Source organism: Scyliorhinus torazame, chromosome 3 (assembly GCF_047496885.1).
Source record: "Scyliorhinus torazame isolate Kashiwa2021f chromosome 3, sScyTor2.1, whole genome shotgun sequence".
Taxonomy (NCBI): domain Eukaryota; kingdom Metazoa; phylum Chordata; class Chondrichthyes; order Carcharhiniformes; family Scyliorhinidae; genus Scyliorhinus; species Scyliorhinus torazame.
The window spans coordinates 303,963,070-303,990,275 of NC_092709.1; the positions used below are offsets into that span (position 1 = coordinate 303,963,070).

A 27,206-nucleotide genomic window follows, 5' to 3' on the forward strand; every position below is an offset into this window, starting at 1 on the left:
AGATGTGCAGGGAAGGTGGATTGGCCACGCTAAATTGCCCCTTAATTGGAAAAAATGAAATGAAAAATGAAATGAAAATCGCTTATTGTCACAAGTAGGCTTCAAACGGAGTTACTGTGAAAAGCCCCTAGTCGCCACATTCCGGCGCCTGTTCGCGGAGGCTGGTACGGGAATGAATTGGGTACTCCACATTTTCTTTATAAAGTCAAAATGGATTCTTTACAAGCATATATCACCACTGCCACCACTACAATAACCGCTGTCACACTTCATTAGAGAGGCTCCAGGATACAGGCCAGCCTCCATGGGATTGTGCAGGAGCTGGATAGATGGTGGGAAAAGACCCAATCGGACTGGATATCCAATTAAGCCCCTTAATAAGGAGCATCCTCCGGCTAAGCAGATTTTCAATCAGGTGGACCAGGTGCCCATTACATCTGTGAAATTCCAGGCGGTTTCTCCACAATGTGAGAAGGCAGATCAAGGGAACATCCGAATCAGAGGCTCCAATCTATTTGGAAACTTCCAGCGCCCATTTCAATGGGAGACTGTTCCCCCAAATTTTAAAGTATCTAAACCTTCTGGCCTCGCCTTCTTATTTATTGATTTGTAACTAGAGAGCACGATTGGAGGTACCCTCCAGCAGTTAGCTTTATTAGCATCTGATGTGGCCGCCTTGTGGAACCGCACGTTTACGGAGAAGCACGGTTCCCGGAGCTGTGAGCCAAGTTGGGAGTGATACCCCGGATGTGGACTTCCTGGGGTAGGCAAAAAGACGTTCATGCGGTGTACTGTTAGTAGCAGTGCAGAGTAATGAGCGAATGGAATGTAGTGTATCAGGGAGGACCTCTTGCCAGCGGGAGGCCGGGAGATTTCTGGACCGTAGGGCCAGCTGGACGGCCCTCCATACCGTCCCATTCTCCCTTTCTACCTGTCCGTTTCCCCAGGGGTTGTAGCTCATCGTTCTGCTGGAGGCGATACCCCTGCTGAGCAGGAACTGACGTAGCTCATCACTCATGAATGAGGATCCCCTGTCACTGTGGATGTAGGCGGGGAAGCCAAACAGAGTGAAGATAGAATTAAGGGCTTTAATGATGATGGCAGACGTCATGTCGGGGCATGGGATGGCGAAGGGAAAACGGGAGTATTCATCGATCACACTGAGGAAATACGTGTGTCAGTCGGAGGAGGGGAGGGGGCCTTTGAAATCCACGCTGAGGCGTTCAAAGGGGCGGGAGGCCTTCACCAGCTGCGCGCAGTCCGGCCGGTAGAAGTGCGGTTTGCACTCTGCACAGACCTGGCAGTCCTTGGTGATCGTCCTTACTTCCTCGACGGAGTAGGGCAAATTTTGTGCCTTAATGAAGTGGTACAACCGAGTGACCCCTGGGTGACAAAGGCTGTCGTGCAGGGCCCGGAGTCGGTCTACCTGTGCGCTGGCACATGTACCTCGGGATAGGGCGTCTGGGGGCTCATTGAGTTTGCCAGAGCGATACTTAATCTCGTAGTTATAGGTGGAGAGCTCGATTCTCCACCGCAAGATTTTGTCATTTTTGATCTTGCCCCGCATGTGTGTTGTTGAACATGAAGGCAACCGACCGTTGGTCAGTGAGGAGAGTGAATCTCCTGACGGCCAGGTAATGCCTCCAATGTCACACAGCCTCAATGATAGCCTGGGCCTCCTTTTCGACGGATGAGTGCCGAATTCCAGAGGCATGGAGGGTGCGGGAAAAGAATGCCACGGGCCTTCCTGCCTGGTTGAGGGTGGCGGCAAGGGCGACGTCCGATGTGTCGCTTTCTACTTGGAATGGAAGTGTTTCGTCTACAGCGTGCATTCCAGCTTTGGCAATATCAGCTCTGATCCGGGCGAAAGCCTGTTGGGCCTCGGCCGTCAGGGGGAAATGAGTGGACTGTATGAGTGGGCGGGCCTTGTCCGCATAGTTTGGGACCCACTGGGCGTAGTATGAAAAGAACCCCAGGCAGCGTTTGAGGGCCTTGGGGCAGTGGGGGAAGGGGGAGCTCCATGAGGGGGCACATGCGGTCGGGATCGGGCCCCAGAACTCGTTCTGGACCACGTAGCTGAGGATGGCTAGGTGGTTTGTACGGAACACACACTTCTCCTTGTTATACGTGAGGTTGAGGAGAGTGGCGGTGCGGAGAAATTTAGCGAGGTTGGCATCGTGGTCCTGCTGATCATGGCCGCAGATGGTTACATTGTCTAGGTACGGAAACGTGGCCCACAAGCCGTACCGGTCGACCATTCGGTCCATCTCCCTTTGGAAGACCGAAACCCCATTGGTGACACTGAAGGGGACCCTAAGGAAGTGATATAGCCGACCGTCTGCCTCGAAGGCGGTGTATGGCCGGTCCAATTTACGGATGGGGAGCTGGTGGTAAGCGGATTTCAGGTCCACCGTTGAGAAGACCCGGTACTGTGCAATCTGGTTAACCATGTCAGATATGCGTCGGAGGGGGTACGCGTCGAGCTGCGTGTACCTGTTGATGATCTGGCTGTAGTCTACGACCATTCGGCTTTTCTCCCCAGACTTAACCACTACCACTTGAGCTCTCCAGGGGTTGTTGCTGGCCTCGATGACTCCCTCCCGAAGCAACCACTGGACCTCGGACCTGATGAAGGCCTTATCCTGGGTGCTGTACCGTCTGCTCTTGGTGGCGACGGGTTTGCAATCTGGTGTTAGATTGGCAAAGAGGGAAGGAGGATCGACCTTTAGGGTCGCAAGGCCGCACACAGTGAGGGATGGTAAGGGTCCGCCGAATTTAAGGGTCAGACTCGGGAGGTTGCACTGAAAATCCAGGCCAAGGATAAGTGCAGCACAGAGGTTAGGGAGGACGTAGAGGCGAAAACCGTGGAACTCTAAGCCTTGGACTGTGAGCGTGACCGTGCAGTAACCCCGGATTGCTACGCGATGGGATCCGGAGGCCAGGGAGATACTTTGATTGGTAGGGTGTACCAAAAGGGAGCAGCGCCTTATCGTATTTGGATGTATAAAGCGCTCAGTGCTCCCGGAGTCCAGTAGGCAGGAGGTCACGTGGACGTTGACTTTCACACTGGTGGATGCGTTGGTCAGAGTATGTGGTCGGGACTGGTCGATTGCCATGGATGCGAGTCGTGGTTGATCGTCGGGTAGTGAGGCGACCGCTGAGTCGGGGTCCTGAAACGCTGTTGGTCTCCATGTGCTGCGGGGTGGACAAGTTGGCGGCGCCCGGAGGTCCTGGGTGTCACAAAATGGCAGCGCCCACGGAACGTATGTTGCGGGGGTGGAGCAAGATGGCGGCGCCCAGGAAATGCACGTGTTGTGCGGGGGAGAAGATGGCGGCGCCCATTGCTCGCACATGGCCTGGGGAGGATAGCGGCGCCCATTGTCCGTGACCGGGTGGATGGGGGCGACCGCTGCCGCTGAGCGGGCCTGGCACACCGCTGCGTAGTGGCCCTTCTTCCTGCAGGCCTTACAAAGGGCAGCGCAGGCCGGGCAGCGTTGGTGGGGGTGTTTTTGCGGGCCGCAAAAATAATATCGGGGCCCCCCCAGAGATCACTGGCTGGCACGTAGCGCAGGCGTATTGGGTGGGTAGCGCCCCCGCTGGGCTGGCTGCCTGTGGGGCCCATGAAGCGTAGGAGGAGTGGGCCACGCGGTTGGGGGCGTAGGACTGTACATTGTGCAGGGCGACCGTCATGGAAAGCGCTAGTGTTTTAGTCTCTGCGAGGTCGTGCGTGGCCCCTTCTTGGAGCCGCTGCCCGATAACATCAGACCCAATCCCAGTTACAAAAGTGTCCCGCATAAGGAGATCTGAGTGCTCCTTAGCTGTAACGTCCTGGCAGTCACAGTCCAGAACTAGTGGAATCATGGCCCTCCAGACGTCCTCGATTGACTCACCAGGTAGTTGAGTACGCGTTGCGAGCATTTGTCTGGCGAAGAGCATGTCCGTCTTCTGCTCATTTTGAGACGAGTCATAGCATCAGCGTAATTGGGCGCATCCTGGATCAGCGGGAAGATTTTAGAGTAGAGTCTGGAAAACAAGATTTGAATCTTCTGAGCCTCTGGAACAGGGGTCGGCGCCGCGTTGATATACGCTTCAAAACAAGCTAGCTAGTGCTGAAAGTCCTTTCTGGCGTCGATGCGTGTGGATCCAGCTGCAGGCGATCTGGTTTAATCCGGAGGTCCATCTTCTGAATCAGATACTAATAAATTGAGGCACGATCAATTTGGCTGGAGACAAAGTTGAATTCAAACTGAGGCTTTATTAGTATCTGATGTGTGGCCTCCTACAGCAGCTGACGAAATGGCTGCGAGCTGAAGGCCACGCATATTTATAACCCGGCTCCTGGGCGGAGCTAGCATGCAGGGGCCCAGGTGAACCTGTAGTGCAGGTTTTACCGTACAACCTCTAATATCAGAACACAGTGGTTTACCACAGGGAGTTTGCACATTCTCCCTGTGTTTGCGTGGGTTTCGCCCCCACAACCCAAAGATGTGCAGGGTAGGTGGATTGGCCACGCAAAATTGTCCCTTAATTGGAAAAAAAAAAGAGGGTACTCGAAAAAAAAAAAAAATTTTTTTTTTTTTTTTTATAAAATGATGCACCTATGGATAAAACAAACATGTACAATTTGAATATATATCATGAAAGTCGCCGAAAAGGGGCGGCATGTGGTACAGTGGTTAGCACTGCTGCCTACAGTACAGAGGACCTGGGTTTGAATCCCAGCCCTGGGTCACTGTCCATGTGGGGTTTGCACATTCTCCTTGCGTCTGCGTGGGTTTCACCCCCACATCCAAAAAGATGTGCGGTTAGTGGATTGGCCACACTAAAGTGACCCTTAATTGGAAAAAAAGTTGGGTACGCGAAATTTATTTTAAAAAATGAAAGTCGTGAAACACTGGATAATCTCTTCTCAGCTGCAATTTAAGCCCTTGCAACTTTCTTGTAAATCGTCTCTGCATCTCTCCAGAGCAATTATGTTATTTTCCTTCCTGTAATGAGGTGACCAGAACTGTCCACAAAACACCAGCTGTGGCCAAAACAGCATTTTATACTGTTCCACCATTATAGCCCTGCTTCTGTATTCAATACCTTGCCCAATAAATGAAAGCATTCCATGTGTTTTCCTGATCACCTTGTCCACCTGTGATGCCACCTTCAAGGACCGGACAGGAACTCCATTCTAAGATTTCTCACATCCTCAACCCCTTTCAATATCTTCCCATTTATTGAGTATTCCCTTGCCCTCCCCAAATGCAATACCACACTTTTCCAGATTGAATTGCACTTGCTACACATTCAACTAAACCACTGATATCATTCTGGAGTAGACAGCTATCCTCTTCACTATCAACTGTACAGCCAATTTGTCTCATCTCCAAATTTCCCATGTCACCCACATTTACATCAAAATGATTAATATATACAACAAAAGGCAAGGACCCATGTGGATCACCATTGAAAACTGTTTTCCATTTGAGAAACTGACCATTGGTTACTCTGTTTCCAGTCACTCGAGCCCATTTTGGATCCAACCTGCCACCTTAATCGGTATCCCATGAGATTTCACTTTTCTGACCAGTCTGCCATGTGAGTCCTTGTCAAATGCATTACTGAAATCCATGTTGACAATAGCCACTCCATTACCCTAGTCAATGCTCCTGGTTATGAAGTAAAATGTCAAGTAAAACACAATCTTCCCCAACAAACTATGCTGATTATCCCTGATCTGTCAATGCCTCGAAGTGGGCTTGCTGTGTCTCAGAATTGTTTACAATGATTTTCCCCATCACCAAAATTAGATTGACTGGCCTGTAATTATTTGGCCCATCCCTCACAACCTTATCATAGAATTGAGTGCAGAATGAGGCCATTCGGCCCATCAAGTCTGCACCGGCTCTTGGAAAGAGCACCCTACCCAAGGTCAACACTTCCACCTTATCCCCATAACCCAGTAACCCCACCCAACACGAAGGGCAATTTTGGACACTAAGGGCAATTTATCATGGCCAATCCACCTAACCTGCACATCTTTGGACTGTAGGAGGAAACCAGAGCACCCGGAGGAAACCCACAAAGGGAGGATGTGCAGACTCCGCACAGACAGTGACCCAAGCCGGAATCGAACCTAGGACCCTGGAGCTGTGAAGCAATTGTGCTATCCACAATGCTACCGTGCTGCTTATGTTACAAGCAATACTCATACAGAAATTTGGAAAATGATCCTCAATACATTTGCCATTTCCTCCTGGGGTTCTTTAACAGCCTGGGCTACAATCATCTGCCTTCATTATTCACCTTCAAGATGCAGTACTTCTCTTGGCTTATTTCACCTGAACACACCACATTTCCCAGCTCATGCTCTGGCCATTAAAGGGATCATTTTTTGCCAGTACTAACCTCCCCACTTTTGCATTCCTCAAAATAGCATATGGCTGATGGGGAAGAAAGGCCTCCTACACAGTCTCACTCCCATCAGACATGTGCCTTGTGGCCCACCTCCTGTGGAAAGTGCCTTTTGCGAAGCACCCCTGAAGAGACACTGATTTTTGGTCATGGTTCAGTTACTTTGCTGTAGGTACTGTTCCCAGGAATGCATACAGAGAAATATCAACTGTAGCTGGAAGACCAGGTGCTCTTTAGTCTGCCCAAAGCTGGTGGTCTTCTAGTGCCATGAGCTGCCCACAGCAAGTGCTGCTATGTAGCACATTCAGGCCAGGACTGAATGCAGAGGAACAAACAAGCGTGGAGTTATTCTGGTTCTCTACTGTTGGTGAATGAATTAAATGCCACAAAAAACATTTTTAAATGATCATTTATTCAGAGAAGCACTTGTCTGAATCAGTTCCCATACCAAAATAAATTGTTTGATTTTACATTTAGCTCTGATCAGTACAGAAATGCCAAGCTTCCTCGTTGGCCATGATCAGTACAGAAATGCCAAGCTTCCTCGTTCGCCATTTTTTGCACAGTTATCTGGTAAGACCACCTTTAACTTCTAGTGGTGTGCAAGTCAAATAATGTTGTGGATGGTACCGAGTCTATTTGGATGAAGTTTCTCATGTTAATGAGACTGCTTCAGATTATTCAATTATAAAATGATAAAGCGGGGGCAGGGGTCTATGCAGTATTAAACATCTGGTCAGGGAAAAAGGATAGGTTACAGCAAGCAAAAAGTTTACTTTAGTTTTAAAAATATACATGTTGCATTTAATACTCTGCAGCCCAAAATAATTTAAAAATTGGCAATTAGTGCAACTGAACAGTCAGAGAGACCTTTTGAAAGTGGTTTTAAAAAAGATACCAAGGTGGGTGGTGGTTACAAACAGCAAAGTGGTGGTTACAAACAGCAAATATAATTAATGCAAAGAGGTACCGACTGGTCAGAAGCAAGCCCATATCAATAGTGGTTTAAAAATATTTTTTAAATCGGCAATTAGTGCAACTGAACAGTCAGAGACCTTTTGAAAGTGGTTTTAAAAAAGATACCAAGGTGGGTGGTGGTTACAAACAGCAAATATAATTAATGCAAAGAGGTACTGACTGGTCAGAAGCAAGCCCATATCAATAGTGGTTTAAAAATATTGTGGCTACAAACAGCAAATAATAAATCAATGCAAAGATGTTTCCAGTGGTCAGAAGCAGGCCGATATAAAATTGAGGAGGAAAGAGTATAAATTACACCTGGTTGTGCTACATTCCATTTTCCCACTAGGGGACTTACATGTACATTGATATGAAGCCAGCATTAGAGCCTTGGGATGTTGTAACCCATTGAGGCAAATTTATCCAAGTCATTTGTTTTGTTCAACTTAGAAGAATTGATACAGGAAAAAAACCTGGTACTTCAGCATTGCAAGGCAAGCATAAGAGGTCAAGGGTAGGTTTTAAAAGAGCAGTGATGACTTCCATTCCGAGTTAGTGGGTCTGAACACTTGCTTGTAGCATAGTGAAGAGTTCTCAAATAAGCCACAAAGCTGGATATCTTCCATTGCATGGATTTCTATCATGCATACATGCCAGATGGGAGCGGCTGGTAGTCAGACTTTCGTCTGCAGCCAATCACACAGATGCTGATCATTCCAAAAAGCTGGAGGAAAAAAAAAAAAAGAGAAAGCAGATAATTTAGTCATGGCCCTTTCTCTTGCATGAAGAGGAGAAACAGCTACCAGTAAGGCTAGATGGGAAACAAATGCTGTTACAGGTGGGACTGGAGCCAGTCATTTATTTTCTCCCCTCCCCCTCCTTTACCAGCCTATATTCCTAACCCCCACAAGTGGTGGTTAGCTGATTGGGCTTAAAAGGCCACTTTTGCCAATCCAAATTGTAATTTTGCATGTGGGTGCTAGAGGTTGAAATAGCCAAGAGATGAGGGAGCCTCTTGGCAGACTGGGGAAAGGATAATGCTCCAAGCTAAAAAAGGTCAACCTCTGGCATAGAACATAAGTGCAGAAGGAGGCCATTCAGACCATCGAATCTGCACCAACCCACTTAAAGCCCTCACTTCCACCCTATCCCCATAACCCAATAACCCTGGATACTAAGGGCAATTTAGCATGGCCAATCCACCTAAACTGCATGGCTTTAGACTGTGGGAGGAAACCGGAGCATCCGGGGGAAACCCACGCAGAAACGGGCAGACTCCTCAGACAACCCTGATGCTGTGAAGCCACACAGTGCTAGCCACTTGTGCTATCATTACAGCATTACAGACACTTGCCCTCCCACTGAAGAGGATCCAGTGCTTTCTTCAGTGATGTGCTTCAGTGATTTATACTGGAGTTGCCATCGGCCCCTCCAGCCTCAGGGGATTACCCACTGACCTCAATTGGTTAGAGCTCCAAAACTCCTCAAACTATGACTCCAGCTCAGAATTTATCCAGTCCCAGGATTGGTTTAGTAATGAAAATTCATTTATCTTCTGCTCCAGCTATTATTCAAGCCTCTTCAGAAGCTCCTATGCTAATCATGGCCAAAACCTCCAACCTGGAGCTTTTGTGCCAGGGCATCAGGTTTAATTTAAAATGAATACCTGAATGACGGCAAATCCCAAGATCACCAGCATAGCATAACTTAGAATAGATTCCAGGCCAGTCTCCAATTTCATCTCACATCCCTACAAAAATAAAAGTTTAAATTAAAAAGCTGATGTTCCAGAACTGAAGCCAACATTTATTAAGTATTTTATTGCCATACCACAAACTTGCTTAGGTACATGATTGACGTAGAATTCGCGACAATCAAACATAAAAAAGGCTGACCAATGTCGCAAATGCTCATCAAGTATCGAGAATGGATTGGATGTTGCAATTGAAATGGAGCCACAAATCACTTGTAGAATTTCAGTGTAGGAGGCTATTCAGCCCATCAAGTTTACACCAGCCCCTGAAAGAGCACCACAACCCAAGCCCACACCTACACCCTATCCCTGTAATACAGCAACCCCACCTAACCCTTGGACACCACAGGGCACTTTAGCATGACCAATCCACCCAAGTTGCACAACTTTGGACCTTGGGGGGGGGGGGGGGGGGGGGGGAAAGAGAGAGAGAAAAAGAGAAACCGGAGCATCCATAGGAAACCCACGCAGATACAGGGAGAGCACCCCCCGGAGACACGTCATCGGCCTAGTGTTCTCCGTGGCGGCAGAACCTTCCAGCCCGCACAATGTGGGCGAGTCATGGGGCTGCCATCTTGGACATCTTCCTCACGGGCCGACACGTGCGACTGACAGGGGGGCAGCCATCTTGGACCACCACAGAACCTGACCACGCCGGCTACCCGCAACTCAGCGTGATCACCCTTGACTAGTCGCGACACAAACACCTCCAGAGCTCCATGACGACCCTCCAGGTAAATGGACACTGAACGCCCTGCCTGTTCGACTCCAGGAGCATGGAGAGCTCCATTCATCCAGACATGGGAAGACGCTGCTCGCTCCCAATCTTCCCAGCACATCAAACCCTCTCCCTCGCTTCTGGGTCGCACTCAAGTGCAGATCCGGGGTGCACTACCACAACCCTCGCAATATAGGGCACAGAGTACGCCACTTACTCCCTGACCTCTGCACACTCTTGTTGGGACTGGACTTCCAGGTGTAACTTCAGGAGCCTGACGTTCAGTGGGCCCTTACCCTCACTCACTATGTAGCCTCACAACCCTAAAAGTCAACCCTCCCTCACTCTTCACAAATCTCACTGCCGACTGTAAACCAGTCGCCACCAGAAGCAGGCGGTACAGCATCCAGGATAGGACTTTATCAGGTCTGAGGTCCAGCGACTCTTGCGGGAGGGAATCATGGAGGCCAGCAAAAGCCCCTGGAGAGCTCGGGTGGTGGTCGTCAGGACTGGGGAAAAGAACCAGATGGTTGTAGATTACAGCCAAACCATAAACGCACCTCTATGCATACCCCCTTCCCAGGATCTCAGACATGGTTAACAATATCACACTACCGGGTGTTCTCCACGGTGGATCTAAAGTCTGCATACCACCAGCTCCCAATCCGCCTGGGGGATCACCACTACACAGCCTTTTGAGGCAGGTGGCCGCCTCTTCCACTTCCTCCGGGTCCCCTTGGCATCACAAACAGGGTCTCGGGTCTGCCAAAGAATGATGGACCAGTACGGGCTGCAGGCCACATTTCCGTACTTGGACAACGTCACCATCTGCGGCCATGATCAGCAGGACCACAATGCCAAACTCCAGCGATTTCTCCAAACCGCCCGAACCCTTAAACCTCACTTACAAGGAGAAATGAGTTTCCCGCACAACCAGACAAGCCATCCTCGGCTAAGTCGTGGAAAACAAGGTTCTAGGACCCAACCCTGACCGTGCGCGCCCATGTGCAACTCCCTCTCCCTCACTGTCCCAAGGCCCTGAAGAGGTGCCTCAGGTTCTTTTCCTATTACGCCGTGGGTCCCCAACTATGTGGACAAAGCCCGCCCACTAATCAAGGCCACCATCTTCCCACTGGTGGCTGAGGCCCACCAGGCCTTCAGCTGCATCAAGGCAGATACCGCCAAAGCCACGATGTGCACGGTGGAAGAGTCCGTCCCCTTCCAGGTGGAGAGCGACGCATCAGAGGTCGCCCTCGCCACTACCCTCAATCAGGCAGAGCATTTTTTTCCCCCCACGAACCCTCACCGCCTCTGAAATTCAACACTCCTCGGTCGAAAAAGCCCAAGTAATCATGGAAGCTGTGCTGCACTACCTCGCTGGTAGAAGGTTTACCCTAGTCACCAACCAAGGATCGGTATCCTTCATTTTGATAATACACAGCGGGGCAAGATCAAGAACGAGAAGATCTGGAGTTGGAGGATCGAACTCTCCACCTATAATTACAATATATCATCCTGGGAAGCTCAACGAGCCCCCAGATGCCCTGTCCCACGGCACATGCGCCAGCGCACAACACAAGATGACAGACTATGGGCTATCCATGATGACCTCTGCCACCTGGGGGTCACCCGGCTTCTCCACTACATCAAGACTCACAACCTGCCGTACTCCACTGAGGTCAGAGCCATGACCAGGGACTGCCCAATCTGCGCGGAGTGCAAGCCACACTTCTATTGACTGGATATGGCCCACCTGGTAAAGGTATCCAGGCCCTTTGAGCGCCTCAGTATCGATTTCAAAGGACCCCTCCACCAACCGCAACACATTTCCTCAACATAATTGACAAGTTCTCCCGCTTCCCCTTTGCAATCCCTTGCCCCAACATGACCACGGCCACCGTCATCAAAGCCCTACATGGTGTCTTCACCCGGTTTGGTTTCCCCACGTACATTGTGACCGGGGCTAGTCATGCATGAGCGACAAACTGCGTCTGTACCTGCTCAGTAAGGGCATTGCCTCAAGCAGGACTACCAGTTATAACCCCCGGGGAAATGGACAGGTGGAGGGGGAGAACGCGACGGTCTAGAAGACCATCCTCCTGGCCCTAAGAATCTCCCAGTTCCCCACTGGCAGGAGGTCCTGTAGCCACGCAAAATGGCTGCATCCCGATTAATCTGGCCAAAACCCAGTTTGAAATGGCTAACCCGAAAGGCTTCCGGCGAAATGCAGCTAACAAGACACAAGCAGACAGCATTGCATATTCGGCTCTGGGGAAGTTGGCCCAGATCGATACTCAGGGCTATCAACAGCCCATCAACTCAGATATTTGCAGTTACATTCAGGACTGTTAGCAGCCTATCTATCCAGAACATCTGCAGTTAAATCAGCTATCCCCGGGAACAATTGCAACATATTAGCAATTGAATACCGGGCCAGACCTGTCGGCGCCTGCAGTGGCCGAAACAAAGACAGGTGAGCGACCACCCCCCGATCGAGGAATCGCCTCACCATTGGACACATCGACCCCAGAGATTGGGGACAGAATCCAATCACTTGGGACTCAGGGTCAAGGGCCGCCCCGGGAGGCGGGAAGCCCCTGGGCCCTATAAATGTAAAGGTCCAAGTTCAGATCTCTCTCTCTCATCTTCACCTGCTCAAGACCTTCGCAAGACCAGCAACTGTAAGTTTGAATCCAGCGATCGCTATCCGGTAGAGACACCTAGCCATCGGCCTGTAGCAGCCTTTTGAATCCCACAGGCCAGATCTGATTGGACAAGCCATTCGTTTCCCTGACCTGGTGGGCTCTTCCTAAGAGAAGTATTGGCCAGTGATAGGTTTATTATATAGATAGTGGTATTATGTATTAATATTGCTTGTTGTATATAATAAATGACTGTTGTTTTAATCCTTACTAAGTGCTGTGCTGTGTTATTAATCATAACTTGAACTTGAACCACGTGGCGGTATCATAAAGATACCTGGCGACTAGTGAGCAAAGGTGACATAATCAGAGCAAATAGACGAAGGCCAAAAAAAGAGCAACAGTCCTCCCCGGCACTCCACTATTAGGTCCCTTCTTTGCATGGCCGCAAACCAGACCCCTCATGACCGCCCATTTGTTTCCCCCAAGAAATCCACCTCCGGGGCCTCGCTTCCAAGACACCGGGACCCTGTCCTGCTCTGCAAACACGTCAGGAGCCATAAGTCTGACCCCCTGGTCGCAAGGGTCCGGCTCCGGCACACCAACCCCCAGTACGCATACATAGAACACCCCGACAACCGACAGGATACAGTTTCCCTCGGCACCTGCAGGTTCCACTACCACCATCACCCCAAATTACCCCGCCCAACCTATGTTGACCAGAGCCCCTACATGGCACCCGCACCCACTCCCACACTCTATTCCCTTCACCGAACCACAGGACTGAAGCTCCAGAAGACATGCTCCCAGAGTCCACGTCTGTGCCCGCACCAGTGACTTCACTACCCATGCCTGCACGGATGAGTTCGACACGTGGGCCAGCTGCGATACCAGAGCTTCGCCGATCACAGCGCACGATCCGTGCGCCGGACAGGCTGAACTTATGAACCCTCCCTTCACACCCACCAGACTTCATTTAAAATGTTTTTATTTTTTTATTTTTTTTAAAAACAGGGCGTGAATGTATTGCAGTAACCATTCACCATGTATATAACTGTATCACGCTGTTGCCCATGTGGGCTCCACCTATGGACCATCGTAAGATATTACCTGTAATGTACCATGTTGGTGCCTTGTGGGCTCTGACCCTGGCTCCACCCCTAGAGGAGAGGTGTAAAGAACAGTAGCCCTGTAGGTGGCTTTCACTAGCAGACCAGTCGCAGGCAGGGTCTGTTCTAGTTGATTAAAGCCACAGTTTACGTTGTAGTGTGAATTGATGGTTGCATCACATCCTCCCCCATTATTTGCATCAGAGAAAGCCCAACATTGGAACAATAGCTCAAGAACATGTGTTGCTGTTAATCTGAGAAAAGGTTAGGATTTGTTGCTGCTAAACAGAAAGGTTTGGGTTGGAGTACTAAAAAAAAAGTGAGTCATACTGCTGTGTTGAGGAGCTCCGGGTGATTTGGGTTTCCTGTGCAGTTGGAGAATTGATGCTTGCAGCAACTCAGTGGGAAAGTCTTGTTTCCTTTGTTGAACCATTCAGTGGTTTCCCAGTAGGTGTAATTATTAATTCCACAGCACTTCATCTAGAGGAAGAACAAGATGTTACTGCAAAAAAATTTTCCAACAAACATTTGACAATTTGCCTTTTAGCACAAATTTAGTTACACATTTTTGCAAGGTCAAATGAGAATAAGCTCTGCATCTCGACCAGTGTTCTTTAAAGTAGGCAAGTAGGGCCATTTGATTGCCAGTAAACTGGAAGTGAAACTATGGACTGCCCAGCTGCAAAAGGTTACCAAGTTCCTGTACTTACTCTATCGAAAATGTCACTTTAGAAGATTCAGCCAGTTAGTTTAGAACTTTAAATTACACCAAGATTGGAGCTGTACATGATTTCCAGTTTGAGGCAAAATGGGCTGTTCTGAAGTAGGAGGGAGAGCAAAATAACCATCTACCCCCCCCCCCCCTTCCAAGATGGGAAGGCAATGATGGATTCCGTTCAAAGGCAAGTGGATTGACAAACCCTGGTTTACCTTTTTCCTAAACATTTCCCCACCTTCAACAAGGGGAGGCAGTGGTATGGTCATGGAATTAGAAATCCAGGGTAATGCACCCAAGTTATAATTCCAGTATAGAATGGGAATGTAATGTGATCTGGTTCAGCAATTTCCTTCCCAAAATAAAATCTGTTTAGAGGGAAAAACATCCTCAGCATCCTGCAGCAAGTGTATCTGTCCATGAGTGACTGTTGGAGAAGTCTTCACATTCCATTGTACTATCACAGATCTAGTATCTTAGCTAGATACAACTCAACTACTTGCATGTCAAACATCAAGTGTAATTCCACAACCAATGGTTCAGACCCAAGCTCCAGTCCTGCCAGTCATGAATGGTGGTTGATATTTATAATGATTGCGTCACAAGTAGGCTTACATTAACATTGCAATGATGTTAGCGAAAAGCCCCTAGTCACCATATCTGGCACCTGTTCAGGTTCACCAAGGGAGAATTCAGAATATCCAATTCACCCAACAAGCACGTCTTTTGGGATTTGTGGGAGGAAACCAGAGCAAACCCACGCAGACACTGGGAGAACTAGACAACTCAGTGGAGGAGGCTACACACATCACTACCCCATTAAGGAACTCAGCAGTCAAGTGCCAGTCTTCAGTTAATTAGATTCACTCCACACGTTATCAATAAATGATTCAAGGCAGTGGATAAAGCAAAGGCTATAGACTCTGAAAATAGTGTGGCAATAGTACTGAAGACATGTGCTGCAACCTATCCAAGCAGTTCCAGATAGCTACAACACATCTACGGATCCAGCAGAGGGCAGTAGAGCAGAGCTGCTGATTGGTGTTGCAAGGGAAATTTGCATACCTCCGTCATGGTCACCCTAATTTGAAGGTAGTTTGTGGAGGAGCTGTTGTCAAGTGACACTTAAACCCGAAACACTGTTGCCCTCCCTACCCCCTCCTCTAACCAAAAAAAAAACAACCACTGTGTGAAGATAAAGAGGAAGGCTCGAGGTCAGTGGCTGGTAGTGTTTCTGTTTTCTTTTTCTTTTCATTGGTATATGGATATATTTTTTTCTTCGTTGTTTGTTTATTTAATTTTGGGGTAAATTGTAATTGTTGAAGTTAACAGAAGGTTTAAGACATGGCAGGAGATCTCAGACCAGTGTCATGCTCCTCATGTACGATGTGGGAGCTAAGGGACACGTCCACTGTCCCTGGCTCCTTCACGTGCAAGAAGTGTGTCCAGTTGCAGCTCCTGTTAGACTGCTTGATGGCCCTGGAGCTGCAGATGGACTCACTTTGGAGCATTCGCGATGCGGAGGACGTCGTGGATAGCACGTTTAGTGAGTTGGTCACACCACAGGTGAAAAGGTACTGAGGAAGATAGAAAATGGGTGACCAAAAAGAGAGAACAAGAGTAGGAAGACAGTGATGGTGTCCTTTGCAGTCATCTCCCTGCAGAACAGATATACCGCTTTGGATACTGTTGAGGGAGATGGCTCACCAGGGGAAGGCAGCAGCAGCCAGGTTCATGGCACCATGGCTGGCTCTGCTGCGCAGCTGGGCAGGAAGAATGGCAGGGTTATAGTGATAGGGGACTCAAGTAAGGGGAATAGACAGGTGGTTCTGCGGACGCAATAGAGACTCCAGGATGATATGTTGCCTCCTTGGTGCAAGGGTCAAGGATGTCTCGGAGCGGTTGCAGGACATTCTGGGGGGGGGGGGTGGGGGGGGGGGGGTTTGAACAGCCAGCTGTCGTGGTGCACATAGGCACCAACGATCTAGGTTAAAAACGGGATGAGGTCCTACAAGCTGAATTCAGGGAGTTAGGAGTTAAACTAAAAAGTAGGACCTCAAAAGGTAGTAATCTCAGGATTGCTACCAGTGCCACGAGCTAGTCAGAGTAGGAATGTCAGGATAGATAGGATGAATGTGTGGCTTGAGATGGTGCAAGAGGGAGGGATTCAAATTCCTGGGACATTGGAAGCGGTTCTGGGGGAGGTGGGACAACCTGTGCAGGACTGGAACCGATGTAGTTGGGGGGGGGGGGGGGGTTTGCTAGAGCTGTTGGGGAGAGTTTAAACTAATGTGGCAGGGGGAAGGGAATTGATGCAGGAAGTTGGAAGGTAGTAAAACAGAACAAAAAGGCAGTAATGGGGGAAAGTGTAAGGCAGAGAAGCCATAGTCAAAAATCAAAAAGGGCAACAGTACAAGGTACAGTGACTGATGGGAGCTCAGTGAATAGGACCAGGAATACTAAAAGGAATAAAACGGGAAGTGAAAACATTTAATGGTAAACGACCCAGCAGGTTGTTACATGAAGATATGGGTTCAACGACAAGGAAAATTAGGAGAAAGATTAAAGAGGAAATATAACTTAGGAGAGGTTACTGATCGAGGTGTTAAGATTCAGAACAGAGGTAAAAAAGCTAACATAAGTGTACTTTACCTGAATGCTCGTAGTATTCAGAATAAGGTAAATGAGTTGATGGCGCAAACCATTGTGAATGACTATAATTTAGTGGCCATTACTGAAACATGGTTAAAGGATGGTCACGACTGGGAGTTAAATATCAGAGGGTATCAAACCATTCGGAAGGACAGAGTGGATGACAAGGGAGGTTGTGTAGCTGTGTTATTTAAGGATGACATCCGGGCAACAGTAAGGGATGACATCGGTGCTATGGAGGATAAGGTTGAATCCAATTGGGTGGAAATCAGGAATAGTAAGGCGAAAAGTCACTGATAGGAGTAATCTATAGGCCACCAAATAGTAACATTATGGTGGGGCAGGCAATAAACAAAGAAATAACAGATGCATGTAGAAATGGTACAGCAGTTATCATGGGGGATTTTAATCTTCATGTCGATTGGTTTAACCAGGTCGGTCAAGGCAGCCTTGAGGAGTAGTTTATAGAATATATCCGCAATAGTTTCCTAGAACAGTATGTAATGGAACCTACGAGGGAACAAGCGGTCCTAGATCTGGTCCTGTGTAATGAGACAGGATTGATTCAGGATCTCAGTTAGGGATCCTCTGTGAAGGAGAGATCACAATATGGTGGAATTTAAAATACAGATGGAGGGTGAGAAGATAAAATCAAGCACTAGTGTTGTGCTTAAATAAAGATTACAATGGGAAGAAAGAAGAAATAGCTATGGTAGACTGGGAGCAAAGACTTTATGGTGAAACAGTAGAGGACCAGCGGAGAACCTTCCAAGTGATTTTTCAGTGCTCAGCAAAGGTTTATACCAAAAAGGACGGTAGAAAGAGGGAAAATTGACCGTGGATATCTAAGGAAATAAGGGAGAGTATCAAATTGAAGGGGAAAGCATACAAAGTGGCAAAGATTAGTGGGAGACTAGAGGACTGGGAAATCTTTAGGGGGCAACAGAAAGCTACTAAAAAAAGCTATAAAGAGTAAAATAGATTATGTGTAAACTTGCTCAGAATATAAAAACAGACAGTAAAAGGTTCTACAAATATATAAAACAGAAAAGAGTGGCCAAGGTAAATATTGGTCCTTTAGAGGATAAGGGAGATTTAATAATGGGAGATGAGGAAATGGCTGAGGAACTGAACAGGTTTTTTGGGTCGGTCTTCAGTGGAAGACACAAATAACATGCCAGTGACTGATAGAAATGAGGCTATGACAGGTGAGGACCTTGAGGATTGTTATCACCAAGGAGGTAGTGATGGGCAAGCTAATGGGGCTAAAGGTAGACAAGTCTCCTGGCCCTGATGGAATGCATCCCAGAGTGCTAAAAGAGATGGCTAGGGAAATTGCAAATGCACTAGTGATAATTTACCAAAATTCACTAGACTCTGGGGTGGTCCCAGTGGATTGGAAATTACCAAACGTGACACCACTGTTTAAAAAAGGAGGTAGGCAGAAAGCGGGTAATTATAGGCCAGTGAGCTTAACTTCAGTAGTAGGGAAGATGCTGGAATCTATCATCAAGGAAGAAATAGCGAGGCATCTGGATGGAAATTGTCTCATTGGGCAGACGCAGCATGGGTTCATAAAGGGCAGGTCGTGCCTCACTAATTTAGTGGGACTGTACTTGTTGGAATTTTGAAGGATCAGGGGGATCTTATAGAAACATAGATCATAGAATTTACAGTGCAGGAGGCCATTCGGCCCATCAAGTCTGCACCTAATTATGAAGGGAATAGATAGGATAGATGCGGGCAGGTTGTTTCCACTGGCGGGTGAAAGCAGAACTAGGGGGCATAGCCTCAAAATAAGGGGAAGTAGATCTAGGACTGAGTTTAGGAGGAACTTCACCCAAAGGGTTGTGAATCTATGGAATTCCTTGCCCAATGAAGCAGTAGAGGCTCCTTCATTAAATGTTTTTAAGATAAAGATAGATAGTTTTTTGAAGAATAAAGGGATGAAGGGTTATGGTGTTCGGGCCGGAAAGTGGAGCTGAGTCCACAAAAGATCAGCCATGATCTCATTGAATGGTGGAGCAGGCTAGAGGGGCCAGATGGCCTACTCCTGCTCCTAGTTCTTATGTTCTTAACGTTCTTATGTACTCAATTTATCTGTCCTACATTGGCAAGTCCAGTTTGGGTTTGAAATCATAAGAGTTCAAAGGAAAATGGTTGTGGGATTGGCGGTCAATCATCTCAGCTCCAGGCCATCATTGCAGGAGGTCCTCAGGGTAGTGTCCTAGGCCCAACCATATGCAGATGCATCAATGACCCTCACTGCCATCATAAGGTCAGAAATGGAGATGGCAAGTAACATTCATACCACCAAGTGGCAGGCAATGACCATCTCCAACAAAACAATCTAACCATTGATCACCCCATCACTGCCCTGGAGGTCATAATTGAATTAGCCATAGAAATTGTGATTAGCCATACAAATATAGTGGCTACAAGAGGTCAAAAGGCCAGGAATTCTGTGGCAAACAAGTAACTGACCTAATGACTCCCCAAAACACATGTCAGACCCCCCCCCCCCCCCCCCCAAGCCTTTACAAGGCACATGTCAGGAGCAGCTCCCAACACTAAGCAGCCCACCTGAGCCATCCACAAACATTCATTCCCTCCACCACCAATGCACAGTATCAGCAGTGTACCAGTTACAAACTGCACGCAGGAATTCAAAGGTTCCTTCCAGGACAAGAACAGCAGATATCTGGGACCAGCACCTGGAAATTCCCCTCAAGTCCTCACCATCCAGACTTGGAAAGATTGCCATTCCGTCACTGCTGCTGGGTCAAAATCCTGAATTCCTCCCTACCAGCACTGTAGATGTACCCACACTAAATGGACTACAAGGTTCACGAAGACAGCTCATCATATTCTCCAGGGTAATTAGGGATGGACATTAAATGAGCAAAGCCCTGATCAATTCCTTGAATAATAGGTTTACAATTACAGAGCAGCATCAACTCATGTTTGTATTAGACAGTCGATTTCCTGATGAACTGGCAATATTTGGCAAATCCCTTGTACAACAGCTTAGTCTTACCTGTTCTTGCAAGTAGTCCACAGCCCTGCTCTCACTATTTTGCCCATTGTATCTGGCAAAGACACCTGCCATAGATTTATTCACACCTTCATGTACCTATACAAAATACAGAACTATTAGTTCTCATTCCCATATGATCTTGTTGTTCAATGTTAGGAATCCAAAGCAATCATTGTACGCATGATGAAGATGCTAAAGAGTTTTAATTAGCAGAACTTCCCTCCCAACATACCTGTCTTCTGTAGATAAATCCCAGAACAAAAACAGACACTTCCGCAGCAAAAATGATCAACAGTATGACCATGAACTAAGAAGAAAAAAATAAGCATTAATTTGAACACCATCTTATGCATGCTAAGTTGAAACTAAAACCGCGCAGACAGAATGCATAACCAACCAAAATTTGGCAAGCTTAGTCTTCCATTTCCTCATGTGGGGAAATTAATCAGTGGGCTCAACTATTGACGTTTACAGTTGGCTAAGAAGTGATAGTTACTGACTAAGTTCAGAGTGAACCTAGACTTTTTCTTTGGTCATCATACCAAATAGAAGAGACTGGCAACTGCTCTTTTGGACTGAAAGTTTGATTTTGCTCGACAGTAGGAAACAGATGGCTAATGTGTTGTGCCTAATGATTCATTTTTCAATTTCCTTACATAAAAAACTGTTAGGCCACTCCTTGCCAGGCCCAAGACTTAGCCATTGGTGTTTAAATATTAATATTCCAACTGAGTTCCACCCATCCACCTCTGCTCCACCACCTCTGCTCCATTGGAGTGAAGGGAAAGCAATCTAGAATTGGCAATCCAGTGAAAGAGAAAATAAAACTGGCCACATCCAACCAGTAGGTCTAGAACTTGCTGTTTGACCCACAGTTCCATAAATACTATTCTAAACCACCTTCCATATTTGGGAGCCAAGTCACCTTCTTCAAATTAATTTTTAAAAAGTTACAAATCAGTGGTTTCTCCCCACCATTAGCAACCAGTTGTCATCAATCATTGAAGGTGGTTTATTAGAATTCGGTTTTAACAATTAGCAGGTAAAGTCCAGTGGATCAAAGTCTGAAATTCACTATCAACGCAGTCTGAAATTCAGTACATCCATCCAAGAGTCAAGGGTATACAACTGATCTACTCCACTCTGGGAGTACTGTGGGGTAGTACTCCAAGTACAGGGTAGTGAAGTCTTCAGCTAATACCACTAGGTAGCAATGAGGAACCCAATACACTCAGAAAAAGCCCTAGCCCTGGTTAGATCAGTTCCACTGTTTGGACAAGCTGACTCATGTGATGAATGTAGGAACTGTTTATTTTTCCAAACAAAGGGACAATTTAGTATGGCCAATGCACCTACCCTCCACACTTCTTTTTTTTTTTTGGGGGGGGGGGGGCGGGGGGGGGGGGGGGAGGAAAGAGACCCAAGTAGACACTGGGAGAATGTGTAAACTCTACATGGACAAGTGACCTGGCACCGGGATCAAACCTGGGTCCTCAGTGCAGTGAGGCAGCAGTCCTAACCACTCGTCACCCTGGAAATGTCTGCTGCAGTAATGTTATTAAAAGAACAGTATCCAGATGTCAGCTAAAGCTGTTAAGAACAGCTAGGTAGGTCAATCTTCAGATTCAAAAACAGCTTCTTCCCCACTGTTACTAGACTCCCGAGTGGCCCTCATGGACTGAACTGATCTCTGTATGCATCTTCTCTACTGTTGTAGCACTATACTCTGTACACTTCACCTGGAGGAAGAACACTTGTCAAGAGGAAGAAGGAAGCTTATGTAAAGATGAGACGCTCAGTTAGGGCGCTCAAGAGTTACAAGTTAGCTAGGAAGGACCTAAAGAGAGCTAAGAAGAGCCAGGAGGGGGACACAAGTCTTTGGCAGGTAGGATCAAGGATAACCCTAAAGCTTTCTATAGATATGTCAGGAATAAACGAATGACTAGGGCGAGAGGAGGGCCAGTCAAGGAGAGTAGTGGGAAGTTGTGCGTGGAGTCCAAGGAGATAGGAGTGGTGCTAAATGAATATTTTGTGTCAGTATTCACACAGGAAAAAGACAATGTGGTCGAGGAGAATACTGAAATTCAGGCTACTAGACTAGAAGGGCTTGAGGTTCATAAGGAGGAGGTGTTAGCAATTCTGGAAAGTGTGAAAATAGATAAATCCCCTGGGCCGGATGGGATTTATCCTAGGATTCTTTGGGAAGGGAAGAGATTGCTGAGCCTTTGATCAAGTCATCTTTGTCTACAGGAATAGTGCCAGAAGACTGATGGATAGCAAATGTTGTCCCCTTGTTCAAGAAGGAGAGTAGAAACAACCCCGGTAACTATAGACCAGTGAGCCTTCTGTTGTGGGCAAAGTCTTGGAAAGGTTTATAAGAGATAGGATGTATAATCTGGAAAGGAATAATTTGATTAGAGATAGTCAACACGGTTTTGTGAAGGGTAGGTCATGTTTCACAAACCTTCCAGTTCTTTGAGAAGGTGACCAAGCAGGTGGATGAGGGTAAAGCAGTTGACGTGGTGTATATGATTTCAGTAAAGCGTTTGATAGTGTTCCCCACAGGAGGCTATTCCAGAAAATACAGAGGCATGGGATTCAGGTTGATTTAGCAGTTTGGATCAGAAATTGGCTAGCTGGAAGACGACAAAGGGTGGTGGTTGATGGGAATGTTCAGCCTGGAGTCCAGTTACTAGTGGTATACCACAAGGATCTGTTTTGGGGCCACTGCAGTTTGTTATTTTTATAAATGACCTGGACGAGCGCATAGAAGAATGGCAAGTAAATTTGCAGATGACACTAAAGTCGGTGGTATTGTGGACAGTGCGGAAGGATGTTAAAAGTTACAGAGGGACATAGATAAGCTTCAGAGCTGGGCTGAGAGGTGGCAAATGGAGTTTAATGCCAAAAAGTGAGGTGATTCATTTGGGAAGGAATAACAGGAAGACAGAGTACTGGGCTAATGGTAAGATTCTTGGCAGTGTGGATGAGCAGAGAGATCTCGGTGTCCATGTACATAGATCCCTGAAAGTTGCCACCCAGGTTGAGAGGGTTGTTAAAAAGGGATACGGTGCGTTAGCTTTTATTGGTAGAGGGATGGAGTTTCGGAGCCATGAGGTTATGTTGCAGCTGTACAAAACTCTGGTGCGGCCGCATTTGGAGTATTGCGTGCAATTCTGGTCGCCGCATTATAGGAATGATGTGGAAGCATTGGAAAGGGTGCAGAGGCAATTAACCAGAATGTTGCCTGGTATGGAGGGAAGATCTCATGAGGAAAGGCTGAGGGACTTGAGGCTGTTGTCGTTAGAGAGAAAGGTTAAGAGGTAATTGAGGCATACAAGATGATCAGAGGATTGGATAGGGTGGACAGTGAGAGCCTTTTTCCTCGGATGGTGATGTCTAGCACGAGGGGACATAGCTTTAAATTGAGGGGAGATAGATATAAGACAGATGTCAGAGTTGGTTCTTTACTCAGAGAGTAGTAAGGGCGTGAAATGCCCTGCCTGCAACAGTAGTGGACTCGCCAACACTAAGGGCATTCAAATGGTCATTGGCTAGACATATGGACGATAAGGGAATAGTGTAGATGGGCTTTAGAATGGTTTCACAGGTCGGCGCAACATCGAGGGCCGAAGGGCCTGTACTGCGTTGTAATGTTCTATGTTCCATGATGTCCATGTATTTATCACAGTTTGTCCCATAACATCCATGTATTGAGCAATCTGCCTGGACTGTATGCAGAACATACTCCGTACACAACCAAAATGTCACTCATGGGAGGGGCATAATTTTTGGAGTTTCTCAAATATTAAAGAATGGGTCTATTTCCCAAATATTAATAAACTGGGTTTGGTCTAGTACCATTAACACTCGAAAGTTGTTCTTTTACTCAACAGGCTAGTTAGCTTTTGAGGCTGGAAAAAACCCATAGCAGAAAATTCTAGTCTGCTTTTCACGTGATGCTTGAAGTACAAACAAAATAGGAAATGAAACTCACCAACCCCAGTGCAAAGCGAGACTCTTTCAGAGCTGCACAGCATCCAGTGAATCCAATGAGAAGCATTACAAATGCAATGCCAAAGATCACAAAAGCTGGGAGTACAGTATACTGGTCTTCAAAGAAGTGGCTGTAGTTCTTAAAAGTGGATAACAAAGCAGCTCCCACGTAGACTAGCACACCCCCTGCAGCCTGCAAAACAAGTAGTATTTTTTCCAAATGTATCACAATACAGTTTACCTGGAGCAGAGAATACAGATTGCAGGGTAACTGAAAAATATTTGGTAGGAATAGGCAAAGGTGACTACTGGAGTAACTAGTATTTCCATGAAACACAAGTACTAGAGATGTAGCACATAGTGGCTACATAAACTAGTAAACTAGAAGCTTTGACTAAACATGCGAACCCCATGGCAATTTGGGTATTTTAATTGAGGCATTAGCAGTAAGCAACCCAAAGCAGTTATTATCTCAAAACAACCCACTATTTCTTCTTAAGAAATCTAGGTAACACAAAATTCAATCCAAACTTGGCATGCGAGACAACTTCTGGATACTTCAGAGATGGATTCGGAGATATCTACATGGTACCACATAGTGTGTTTGCATTTGGCAGCTAGCCATCCTAGTCTCCATCCAATAAAGTGGGAGATGTAGTTTAACCATGATCTTGCATTTGGCTACAGTTCCACATGCAAAACACCCCTTGTAAAGGATTCCTGCCTGCTAATGCTGCCATCGTATCTCAAAATCAAGTATGCAATCTTGTGGCCTAGTCTTGGTATAATACCTGCTCCTTTTACCCATCTCTTTGCTGGATTTGTATATCCAGCTAGCGCGGGACAAAGACCATTCTGTCCACCCCACTAATTGAGGAGTAATTAGGTATAAGTCTTTCAGCTTCTAGAGATTGCTATGCAAGTCTAGGGTGGAACTTAAAGCAAGGAAGAATTTAAGAGGTACCATGGTTACAAACTGCTTGCAACACAAGAGGGTTGTTCAATAGCTCAGCATTCCATTGACGTGGTCTGGTCAGTCCCAATAGCTTAATGTGGTCAGCTCCACTTCATTTGTTGCAGCAAACAAATTAGTTAATCTGCAAGATGACCTCCCAAGTGTTAAGGGAGACCAGTAATTTTCCAGTGACCAAAAAAGGGAGGAAAACAAAGAATAGTCTCTCCTTCCCAACCACACTGTCTAGCACCTCCTGTAATGGGTTAAATCACAAGTATTACAGCAGCATTTTACACATGGGTGTTCAATTTATGACCATTGACACAACCTGTCCATAGCCACTTAATCCACTAGTTTGCTTTCTAACTGACAAGATGTTCTTGAACAAGTTCATCAGAAAAAGGAAATGTTGCATTTGCAAACTTCTGGTAGGATTGATCTACAGTGGAGTCGCAACTAATTTTATTTACTGCATCTTTTGGCAAGTGTTTGACCCCGTGCCCACACTATAATGCCAGGAGGAGGAATCCTGACAGTATGGTACTGTTAAGGCCCAAAAGGGCCTGCATCCCTCAAACTGGGACCAGGTCTAATACTTTAAGTACAATTAAGACAGTTTGGCAAAAGCCCTTGCGGGGAGCTCCAGGATCACGTGGTTTTCAAAGCAAAAGTGATTTATAATGAGAATGCGCATGTGATCGTTAATCTTTGTAGATTGTACTTTGATACTTACTCCGAATCTAAACGATTTGCCCTCCCCTGCGGCTGGTTTCCAACTTGGGGGAAGTCAACTAGAGTTACTATGTTTAATCGCTAGACAACACATACACAAGACTCCCACTGAAAGATGAACTCGCACTGAAAGATGAACAAGAGTCAGCACTAACGGAAACATTGGAGTCAACATCAACATCCACTTTTACTCCGAATGGATTTCCCCTTTCGCCGCAAACTCCTTAATGCTTCCTATCCAAGTTTCAAAAATCCTAAGACCTAAACGGCATGATTGCTACAGTCTTACACGAACTACAATATTGGAGACGAATTCTCAACATCGATGCAAGAAGTTTACACAACCAAAGAGGTGGGGCTGAGGCCAACATGAAAATGGCTTCCCCCCACTATATACCTCCATCTTATGTTTTTATATAGATCATATATACACACACTGCGCGCCAAGTTCTCTCTCCAATTAAGAGCGTGGATTTGAGGGAGTTGGGGCAATAGATCAGCAGTTCAAACTTCACACGAATCAAGCCCTGCATCAGGTCTCACCCACCTTTTTGTAGGTATTTCAAAATCCTTAAATTAAAAAGGCCGGAGCAGAAACAGACAAAAAAAAAAAATCTAATTTGGTTTTATTTTAGTCCTGGAATATGCTGGTACAGCTGTTGATAACGCAAATTATTCAAGCGTAAAAAAAATATATCGTTGGCATTAAAATACTCGCGTTTTACATGGAGAGGCTTCTTTCATAAACCGTCTGTGAGCAGCACGGGTATATATATATTTATTATTAGATGAAGTGGGGCGCTGTGACCCACCTTGTTTCACATCAAGTTCAGAAGCCAGGTTCAATAGGAAAAAAACGGAGACGCCCGTTGGGTGTTTCAGAAGAAGCGTTGTTAAAAGTCACAAACTAGGAGAAACCTCTTGAAAGTTTAATTCATGTAAACTCACCCAGAAAATAAGGCTGAGGAAAATGAGAATACTCTTGGAAGTTAACACTCCCCAATCCATGCTGAATGAACAGGCTGCTGTGGCAGATCCAGGCACTAGAATTCCCAGGTGGTCAACTTTACAACTCGCACTGAGGCTTTCTGTCCTCTTTTTATTCTCTTCCCCCGGGGGCAGACAGATCTCTCTCCTTCACGCCCCAGCAATTAGGTTAACATGTGATGACATACCCAGCACATGACTAATTATCCCGAGTTACTTGAGAATCATTTTCGCTGCTACGGGGTCCTAGCGCTCTCCAATTTCAAGCAGCTATTCGAGGCTTTTCTGTGTTTTTACCCCCCCCCCCCCCCCCCCGCCTTTCCCAGTGTTTCTTTTCCCCCTCTCCTCTAAAGCTTTGGCGCTTGGTTGGAGAAGAGCTCCATACGCACTGCCGGCCCACCCTGGTAGCTATTCTTTGCGTCTGACTCGGATACAATGAGTATTGTTTGTCAAAGACCTCACCAGTAATACTCATCATTGCATCACAAGACATGTAATAGTGTCACTCCAGTGTGAGGAGGGAAATCAACTTGTGCTGCTGCTGATCT

At 46.8% G+C, this 27,206-nt stretch overlaps 1 protein-coding gene across 1 annotated transcript; it reads right to left on the bottom strand.

The window, feature by feature from the left end:
- Positions 1-6,797: 6,797 nt before the first annotated feature.
- Positions 6,798-26,843, bottom strand: tspan36 (tetraspanin 36). Its single transcript, XM_072497487.1, has 7 exons — positions 26,620-26,843; positions 23,986-24,177; positions 20,221-20,295; positions 19,989-20,084; positions 13,915-14,064; positions 9,029-9,112; positions 6,798-8,086 (listed from the first exon to the last, which is right to left on the bottom strand). The coding sequence occupies exons 1-7, from the start codon at positions 26,677-26,679 to the stop codon at positions 8,003-8,005; spliced, it is 741 nt and encodes a 246-aa protein (XP_072353588.1). The 5' UTR covers positions 26,680-26,843; the 3' UTR covers positions 6,798-8,002.
- Positions 26,844-27,206: the final 363 nt, after the last annotated feature.

Excerpts from the sequence above, each read along its gene's own strand:
- tspan36 (XM_072497487.1), bottom strand. The coding sequence starts at position 26,679 with ATGGATTGGGGAGTGTTAACTTCCAAGAGTATTCTCATTTTCCTCAGC. Across the intron at positions 24,178-26,619 it reads TCCTCAGCCTTATTTTCTGG|GCTGCAGGGGGTGTGCTAGT; the intron begins GTGAGTTTACAT and ends CTTGTTTTGCAG. Across the intron at positions 14,065-19,988 it reads TGGACTACTTGCAAGAACAG|ATGAAGTGCTGTGGAATTAA; the intron begins GTAAGACTAAGC and ends TTCTTCCTCTAG.